Below are 10000 nucleotides of genomic sequence, written 5' to 3' on the forward strand. Positions count from 1 at the left end.
GCGCCCGTTTACAGCCCGGTCTTGTGACAAATATATTAGATTATTGTGTTTAAAAATTTTGTCGAAGCAAGCAGCAACTCAGTGGTTTAGTGGTTGGTTAGGAGTGGTGACAGGTAAGCCAATAATCGTAGGTTCGAGTCCTGAGTCCGGATATCTGGGTTGAATTTTAAAAGACAAATGTTCAATTCCCAGAATTCCTTTTCAACTGTCAGTGTCATGAAATAATGATAATCGTGTATTCAAAGTCGATTGATACTACATGGTTATCGTAAGAGCAGTATCGAGAATAAGCCACCGAAAACAATTTGCCCCGCCAAGTTACTTAGAAAAGGGTCGGAATTCCAACTGCCAGTACTCTGCGAACTTTTAATTATGTTATAATTTATTTCCTCAGTTCATTTACTCATTTAATTATTGATCTTTCTATGTACAGTTTAGTTTAGTCATTCTACTTGTGCAATACTTAGGCATATTTATGTGCTCTATACATTATGGAACAACAATTAAACATGTTTCCATAAAATGCTCCAGTGGTACAGCCCCAAGAGAGGATAAAGGGAGAGAACCCATGCCCCATGATAGTTTTCTCTCAATCTATTTTAAGCTTCGCGCCATGCTGTGAAAGGTATTTTGGTCTCGTGCCCATGGTCCCGCGGCCAATGATCAATTACAACTAACCAATCAGGAGGTGTCTTCCTTAAAATATCCGCGCATCATGACCACGGCTTATATTTAAATTGAAAAAAATTATCATTGGAGAAGGCCCATGTATGGTAGACGTGTTCTCTCCCCATTCTCCCCATTCACCTTGACAGCCCTAATTAAAAAGAGTATGTAGTTCAGAAAATATGAGTAAAAACCACTTACGTTTATAATTATAGATAATATACACTCTCCCTTTGATTTTAGTTTCTTGCAATTGCTATTTTTCTTTTTGGTAACCCACCCAGTGACTTGTTTGTCCCTCACGGACAAGTGGACCAAATTTCGCCTTCATAATCGGGGAGATTTTGACAGGTCTGATGTCCCTGCGAAGACTTTCCGTGGAAGGGTATTGAATGCAATGTGGAACGGCCATTTTACCCATCTCCTTCTTAAGGTCATAGTTCGCTTGATATTGTTTGACTTGGCGGACAAGATCGAATTTCTTGAGGAGCACGAACACAGCCATTCCCAGTAATTTTAAAACAACGAAAATCCCGATTACAACCAACAACATGTAGAAGGTATCGAGGATTAGCCCTCGTAACGCCGCAACGTATGGAGCTAACGCTTTCTTGTGCACTTCTTTGTAAAGAATACGATCGAACTTGGTGAATCTACGAGAAAAATAAAAAAAAAATGACGTCATTACAAAAGGAATCACTCAATACCATGTATGCATGCCATGCAAGCAAATAAAACTCTCAATATCACTCAATGTCATTCTCGTCACCAGAGCCTCGGATCGACCCAAGGCTCTGGGAATCTCTGTGTAGGAAAACATGCGCCGTAAGGTTTTTAAAGCCAAAAATTGGCTATTTGAAAACTACGGCGCTTGCTCACTCCTCGTGCTGACACGAATGCACCAATTAGAGACGCTTTTGATTGTTCTTCACGAAAACCAATGAGAACACACTTTGCTACAGGTTTCCCGGAGCTCTTCTCTCCCTTAGTCAAGAGAAGAGCGCTGGGGTCGAGATTGCACTCAACGACCACGAGTTTCCGTACTGAGCATGCGTATAAGGTTTGGAGGCCGATATTATTTGACGTGCGCATGCTCAGAAGGGAAAACTCGTACTCGCAGTCATCCTCGTTCTCCGACCAAACGGTCACTAGTGTTTGAAATTACAATTCGCCTTTTGTGCCGACAACAAGGTTTTGACATTTTCAGCAAATTAAACGTACCTTTGAGGTAAGACTGGTTCCAAGTCGCATTCAAACTGAGTCAAGTTACTGAAAAAGTCTTCGTTACAAGGACTTACTCCATCGCAACTCGCACCAGGCTCTGCCGCCCATGAACAAAACTCCGCGTTATGTAGGTCAGCCTTTGCACATTGATATGCCTGGTAGATTGCGGCCATTTTCTTGTAAAAGCCGATCCTGGTATTGACCCTGAAAAATGACAGAAAAATGACAATCTCGCAATTACAGCAAAAAAGGCGACGGTGAATTTTAAGCCCGGTTAGTGAATAAAGTTTTGTTTTGTTCGCTGACAGGAGCCCAAACGAAGACAAAAAGCAAAAACAATGTACGTAAATTGTGCAAATTGATGTAAATTGAGTACATGTGAATCTCAATAGCCCAATATTGGCCCAATAGATTTTTCATATTCATCCCCTTTCCCATGATCGTTGAAATATGGGTAATTGTAACTTTCTTAGTTAACGTAAAGTAATGAATTATTTACCTGTTTTCATAGTAGGGTATATGAACATCATTCACCATGAACGCGTTGGAAGTTATTCTTGTATTGACTATTTTCCTCATTGTCAAGACAGGTGCCATTTTGAGGTCGAAGTAACCAATGACGTCCAAAGTTTCCACGTTCATGGAATGTTTAGCAGTTACTATGACAACATAGACAGACAGTATGGCAATCGCTGACAGCAGGCACAAAGGAACCAAATTGGTGTTGTTGATCTAGAAAAGAAACATATCAATTCTTTAATTTCTTGACGAAGATTAACCTAGCAACAGAAGGGTAAATAAAATTTCTTTCGCTTTTCGCGAGGACTGATGATACCAAGATAGTTCTAACAAGGGTTGGCAGATATCTAATCGCTCTGACGTTTTCACAACTAAGATCTTATAATACTGTTATAAGGTCTCAGTTATGAGAACAGCACAGTGAACGTCATTCAGTACCGATAATCGATGAAGACGCTCCACGTACACTGTACACGAAAGCACTTTGGAGTTCCATTTATTAAAAGTCAATGGCTTATGACGGTAAAATTATTTTTCTCTCTTTTCTCTTAGTCGAAAGAGGGTCTTGAATAAAGCTTGGACCCAAGGACAAGACAGCACTAATTATCGAAGAAGTACAGTTTAAGGGGTTAACCCAAAAAATGGAAGTAAGACTCCATTCGTCTCCATGTGCGTATCGAATCTGCGGTGGCAGATTCAATGTGTTGAGTTCCCAACTTTTCTGAAGCGGGACAGAAAATAAGCAAGGCATATGATGAATCTAGTATGTTTTCAAGAAACGACCGCCGATAGTAAATTCCACCCCCAAGTCCTTGTTACCATCAACAAGCAGTTTTTTTTTTCCTAGAGGAGGGCTGAGGACACATTTTCAATACTTTTGCAGAAGGCAAAACAATTCAAGAAAAACGAAATCAAACCTCACCTGATAATTGAGCTCTTTCAGTTTGACCAGGAACTTTAAAAACAAGGTGTTTACAGTGTCAAGCCCTTTAAGTCCACTACCAAACAAACGTTTCCTCTTTGCACCTGTTAATACGATTTCCTCGATACAAGCATTTTCCATTTCATTGGAATCTGAATCACTCCCAGCTCCATCATTTATGGCTTTCCCTCTCTTAGACCACTTCGGAGTCTTCTTGTATTCAGTGGTCGCTGACTTCTTTGCAGCTGTATTCTTTCCTCTTTTTGATTTTAATCCACCCTCTTTTTCGTTAACGTCTACTCGTAGAACTCCCATTTCATACGAATTCTTCTCAAGCAATGTATGGTCTCTAATGTTCTCCTTGATCAAAGCATCCACTCGCAGTGTTTTACATTCGTTGTTATTTTTTGTTTTCTCTTGACACGTCTGATCTTCTTCCAGTTCGTCAGCCGAACGTTCATCCAAATCGTCCACCGAATCTGCATCACTAATATTTGAAGTTTCCTCGTCGTTTTCCTTTCTTAATTTTCTCTCCGCTTTTATTCTTAACTTCTGTTCCTTCTTCTTCATCTCTTTCTCTTCTTTTTCTCCTTGCTTACGAATTTTCTCCAGCTCATAGACCTTAGGAAAACCATGGATAAGGATAACCGCCAGCTGGTACGTCTTGCTATGCCGATAAACAAACCAAAGCGTGTCCAAGAGAATCAAAACCGTTGTGAATAATCCGCTGTTGTAAAGCTGCACGATCCATTCCAGGGCCAACAATTCCTTGGCCTTCTGCTTGTTCAATGGAGTAGAGATGTTGAGCTGTGGAACTGTAATTTGCTGGATATTTATCTTTGTATCAGAAAGAAAATCATGCTGCCAAAATGGAAAGCTGGAATTTGAATCAAATAGACTTAAAGAACCCATATTCAGGTCCATATGGTCGAAAATATCTTCAAAGGAAGGCAATTCTACGTTGATACTTGGGAAAGTCACTGACAGACCAACCCACTGAATAAAGGGTTTCATACTTCCTCCAAAAAACGCGGCTATGTCGCTAAAAGCCTTGTGCATTCCTTTCGCTGCTTTCAACCAAAAGTTATTTTCTATTTTGTACTGAATCTTGGATAGCCTGGAATTGATTTCATGGCTATAAGCTTTCATTTGTTGATTCAAACGTTTTCTTTCGATTTCAAATCTTGCTCTGGAGGTATCAAACTGCCTTTCAATACGTTGACTAGCGGCCAGAATAATGCTTTTTTTTCTCATTTCTTCTTTGAGTTTCTCTTTCATCTCCTTGAAATGTTTCCCTAAATGCGCGTTCAATGCCTTCAACTTCTCGTCACACATTACCTTTCCTTGCCCAAGAATTTCCCACTGTCTATTTATCTCTTGAACTCGATGCGCATCCATTTGTTTGATGAACTCCTCGTCCAAGCTTTTTTGATGTTGATGGAAAGTCTTGTATTGTTGAAGCATTTTGACGTTTTTGTGATGAATAGCGGCGAGGATGACAAAAATTACCGTCAACGTCAAAAGAAAGCTCTTGAGCATCCTCATGCCGACGAACCACACGACAAACAACAAATGTCGAAAGTGTAACTCGTTATCCCGGTCTCGCTGGTAGCGATCTTTTGGACGGGTCTTGTAGCCATAAATCAAAATGGCAACCAGGACTATTAGCATGCCTCCTGCGGCACCGCCAAAAGGAATTAGTACCTCAAGTTTTTCAAGTTCAAAGTCATCGTCAAAGTCAGGAATGACAAATTCAGGTATTCTTCGTGGACTTACGAGAATCAACTTCATCGTTTTTCTTAAATCCGTGAGACGGACGACAAACTGTTTGTCGATCAGATCGGTGTCTCCTCCAGATGGAAGATGGAATTCTATCGTAAATGCGCAGTCATCGTTTGTTATTGCTGTAAAAGAAAGAGCAAGATGAATAGACAATTATAAAGGAAGACACCAGATGGTTTCGCGCATTGGAAATCTCAACGAAAAATCCCCATCTTATATCATCATCATCAACAACAAAAATTGAAGCCTCGTGCAAACTAAACTGCTGATTTGAAGACCAACAAATTCTCATCTTTTGTGAATTCCTGTTGGTTTCTTTAAATATGAAGCACCTGCAGCTACTACGGCAAACTAGTCAATGATATGAATCTTCAGTAACAATCAATTTAGTGACAATCAATGCTTTCTACTGTCCTTCCCCCACAATTTATACTTACCGATGTCATAATGATACACCACTACATCTGGGCGATCTTGGTCCGTCAATGTTACAGCGAAAACCCCTGGACATGAGCTTACACGCCCACGAAGACGAATGGTCCAGAATGTCCTGTTCTTCAACAGGCGGCCATCGAAAGTTCGATCGTTAATTATCGTCGTTTTTGGGAAAGCGTGTTGCAAAATGGAACGACCTTTAGGCATTTCAACGTGGACTTGTCGTGGACCAGATTCATTATAAACCTTGAAAACCCGAACGTTCTGCTCGTATGCAACGTGCGCAGTGAGTTGGGGAAAACTCTTGAAGCTGCTCATTTGTTTACTTGGGGACACGATATTAAATTTTTCTGTATCCATCGCTTGACAGTTTTCACCGGGCCACTCGTCAGAGTTTATCTTGAACGGTTCCCTGGGTTGTATGAAAAGTCTCTGGGTTGCTCCTGAAAGTTTCACGTCATTCTTGATTTCATAAAACCCGACACTCAAGTTAACCTTTCCAATTTCGCCACTTACCATAATTATTTTAGCTGTGTGGTTTCGCAGAACTGAAGGGTGCCTCAATACCATATATCCGTAATCGCGACTGTTGAGGTTTTGAGTCGTGTTTCGTTCACTATTTTCTATTCTTGTTAACATATTACCATCCTTCCACAAAGTCGCCTCAAGCTCGAATACCGGACCTTGCCTCAACTCAACATGGCATTGGAACTTTCCTGAATTAGGAAAAACGGGCTTAATTGGTATAAAAAAACGTTCGGCCTCAACACATGTAACTTGTGACCCGATACAAGACGCATCGTACAGCGAACAGGCGCAATTCGTACACGTGCAGTTCGCTTGAAAACAACAGTCAAAACAATACGCAAAGTGGGCCCCGAAATCTTGTCTTCGGGCTTGAGTAACATCCTGCTTCGTTAAATCACAGAGTGGGTTCGCTCTCGAAAGTTTGGTACACTTATCCCTACATTTCTCGCAATTTTGTTTATAATCGTAGCATTGTCGAGAACGTTCTACTTTTGAAAACTCCTCTGGGTCACTCTTCTCCCCGAAAAGTCGAACCACTTGGTTCTCCGATCCGTCGCAAAACAGTAGATTCCCTAGGGTGTGTGTTCCACTCGAAACGCTGTCATAACTTGGACACGGTGTACTCGGGTGCCCTTTGATGTGCTTTACAGCTCTTCCATCGCGTCGCAAATTAATCTCGTAGTAGTCAGGAACTGGAGAGCTGCAGTAATTTAGAACCGACGACGCTGTTGGGGGAAGCTTCTTGTTGTCATTCATATCATGCTTGCTCTCTTGAAATGTCGTGCTGAAGTCAACTTTTGGCAACTGAAGAAGAACTGCGAGACCACTTGATCTATTCAGCCAAGTTGAGGAGTTTATTGAGAAAGACGTGATAGTCTTTCTAAGAGGTGGGTCGTCTTTAACCTGCAGGAAAGACAGGATGCAACATGAGTTCAACAGCTGCTGGTGCCGTGTTTGGAGAACCAACGAACGATGTCTTATTTCCAAGTCATGTAGAGCTCTGCGTATGTTACGGTGTTATGTACCAGATTTCACGGTTCACGCTTGTTATTATCGTCATCATTCATCCACGCCTTAATAACCACCGCCAGCTCTATAGCCATCATCCATGAAAACAGTCATCATCAGACTGTCATTCACTTACGGTGGCTTTAATTGGTTTCAACAATTTGGAGGGAATGTCTTATTAGAATTGGGATTAACTGGGCAAAGTTATGGCCCCAAACATCAATAATTGCTAAAACAGATGCTGCAAGATGCACATACTTACGTGACTTAATAGGTTACCATGGCAACAAAAGAACCATATCTAAAAACTCCTTAAATTTTGTCTTTCAAATATCTAAAAAACTAAGCTAACGATAAGATGAAACTCTCAAAAAAAGTTAGAAAAAATTCCTTGGAGCGGATTCAGAGCCACCTTAAAACTTTCTAATTGTGAAAGTGGCTATGAATCTGCTCCACTTAAAAAACAGCGAACAGATTCCTTTTTGCTTACCTTTAGAATATCTTCGTGGACGACATTCACGGAAACGTTAATTTGTGGTAGCTTTGAAATGTCTAAAATGTAATCGAAAAACACCTTTAGAGGTTCGATTATGAAAACGTATTGTTGTGCGCAATGAAAACGGAATTTTAGTGGTTATTTACAACTCACCAGTGCACTTTCTGTCTCCCTTTCCGGCGCATGGGGAGGACTCGAATTCCTTAAAGCTGCAAAGCGAACGACATTCTGAAAACGGGCAAGAAGTAGAAGTTAGATAAACGTATGTTAATTACGCGATGATTGTAAAATGTGACTGGCAGAGATAAATTCCCCTCAGATAAACATGACCAGGTGCGCTTTAATTAATTAATTAAGTTTGGATGCTTTACCACTAAGCTAAGCTAACTCTTATGAAAAGACTTCTAAAACTTACTTTTGCATACGGCGGGGTGGGTGTGGTTACAAGGGGACCGCTCGAACGAACCCTCTGGACATTTTTCATCGCATTCTGTGTAAAAAAGGAGAACATCACTTTGACAATGGAGTCACAAACTTTCCTTGCTACACAAGTCTACCTCAGTGCACAGCTTTGAAAGGTATAGAACGACAAAGCAAGTAAAAAATTAAATAGCATTATTTTAAATGAGTGGCAGCCATTAGGATGAAGTCTTGAAGAAAACACGTTTCAGTTTATTCCCTAGAATCTCTCGTTAATGCAGGATCTTTGACGTTTTTTAACGATTTGTTTTACTTACATTGTTATACAATGAGTTACCTATGTTCTCACATGCATAGACATACATAGATGTTGCCGGTAAAAACCGTTCTCAGATGAATCCGTTTTTACCTAGGTTAAATTGGTGATCACCATTTTAGCTAGTTTGAATACGCAATCAGATGAATTGAAGAAACTTTTTGCGAGCCTAAATTAAACCTAGAGCAAAATTAGGCTCAGGTTAGGAATACTTTTGGTTATTATACATGAATATCAATTGACTTACTATACAAAAGTAAATAAGGAAAAGAATTGTGTTGGGTTCGGCATGTTCGGCGTTGTGGTGTAGTGGTGAAAACACAGGACTATAGTTCACAAGGGTCCGACTTCGAGTACCGTCAAGTACATAGTACAGTTTTTTGTTCCCTTACCATGTTATAATGTTGATCCCACTAAATGGATAAGTGTATGAATACAGCAACTGATAAGATGATACGAAACACAAAGAAGTTGTGTTGAGATGCGTTAAGACAGAGCTTGAGAGAAGGTATAGCTGTTTTCAATCCATTTTGGGGTTGATAGCTGCTTTAAACTAGGTAGAGTGTATATTCAACCTAGGAAAATCGAGGATCGCCAATTTAACCTGAGCGCAGATTCAACCTGAGCACGGATTTGACTGACAACAATGATCCTTAATTGACCTCTCCCCTTGGGGGTTTTTCGGGGCCGATGAAACAAAATCAACGAAACAGAAACTGTTAAGAATCCCAACTGGCCGGAAAACAAACCAGTCGGCTACTTAGAAGTGCAGCCGACAACTTGAACCAGGGACTACCAGGAACAAATTGAACGAGTGGTCAGAGCGCGTCTTGAACCCGAGATTTCCGGATCTCAAGGCAAGCTCTCTAACTACTGGGCCGCACTGCTTTCTAAGTAGCCTGCATGATAGCAGGCGCTTTATGAGTCAAGCGGGGCGAACGCGATATTTCGCGCGGAGCTACTTTATGTCGCGCTCCGCGCGAAATATCGCGTTCGCCCCGCCTGGCTCGTAAAGCGCCTGTCATGCAGGCTACTTTCTAAGTGAAAGTAAGAACGCAAAAGGATTTAAGTTTTTCAAACAATTCTCACATAAAACAAAAGTAAATTAGATAAGAGTGTTGTTATGGCATGGGTGGGCTCCCCAGCACAGTCACAAATGGGTCTATTTTTAGAATACCCCTTCCCGCGAAAATCAGTTGCCATGTCCCTGAAAAAACATAGCAGAAGCAGTCACGCGTGACATGGCTTCCTTTGATTGGTTAAAATTGGCGGCCCTTTGTTTGTTAAAATAACTCCATTTGTGACTGTGTTGATGCAAGACCGCAAAATGATTGATCAACACTCTTATCTAATGCACTCCTGCATAAAATATTTCCGAAATCGAAAACTCAAGTGGAGGCAGCTGGTGGTTAGAATGAGTGCCTTTCCAGAATGTCTCAGGAATACGAATAAGCCCCGCTCTGACCGCTTGCTGAAGAAGATCCTGGTAGTTTCTGGTTCAGTCAACCTCTCAGCGTAACTTGTAAAAAGGGAATTTGAAAAATGATGACCGCCACGGAAACGACAACGACACAAAACAACATTATCATTGGTTAGAAGCGGAAAACAATCTTGTTGCACATGCAGTGCGTATTCTTTCGTCTCAAAACGTGAATGGTTCCCAAAATAGTGCGCCATTTTTCCT

At 40.9% G+C, this 10000-nt stretch overlaps 1 protein-coding gene across 2 annotated transcripts in view; it reads right to left on the bottom strand.

Moving 5' to 3' along the window:
- The window catches only part of LOC138038550 (uncharacterized), a 17983-nt gene that overhangs the window by 874 nt on the left and 7109 nt on the right, over positions 1–10000 (bottom strand). For both annotated transcript variants that reach the window (XM_068884491.1, XM_068884492.1), the window contains 8 exons: positions 7996–8070; positions 7734–7808; positions 7575–7636; positions 5551–6979; positions 3332–5235; positions 2390–2622; positions 1888–2094; positions 1–1319 (listed from right to left, as the gene is read on the bottom strand). The exon at positions 1–1319 is cut by the window's left edge and continues 874 nt beyond it. In XM_068884491.1, the coding sequence (XP_068740592.1) occupies positions 923–1319; positions 1888–2094; positions 2390–2622; positions 3332–5235; positions 5551–6979; positions 7575–7636; positions 7734–7808; positions 7996–8070 (4382 nt within the window). In that variant the 3' untranslated portion in view covers positions 1–922. The remainder of the gene's footprint in view (positions 1320–1887; positions 2095–2389; positions 2623–3331; positions 5236–5550; positions 6980–7574; positions 7637–7733; positions 7809–7995; positions 8071–10000) is intronic.

The sequence above is a fragment of the Montipora capricornis genome, chromosome 2 (assembly GCF_036669925.1).
Source record: "Montipora capricornis isolate CH-2021 chromosome 2, ASM3666992v2, whole genome shotgun sequence".
In the NCBI taxonomy this organism is placed as follows: domain Eukaryota; kingdom Metazoa; phylum Cnidaria; class Anthozoa; order Scleractinia; family Acroporidae; genus Montipora; species Montipora capricornis.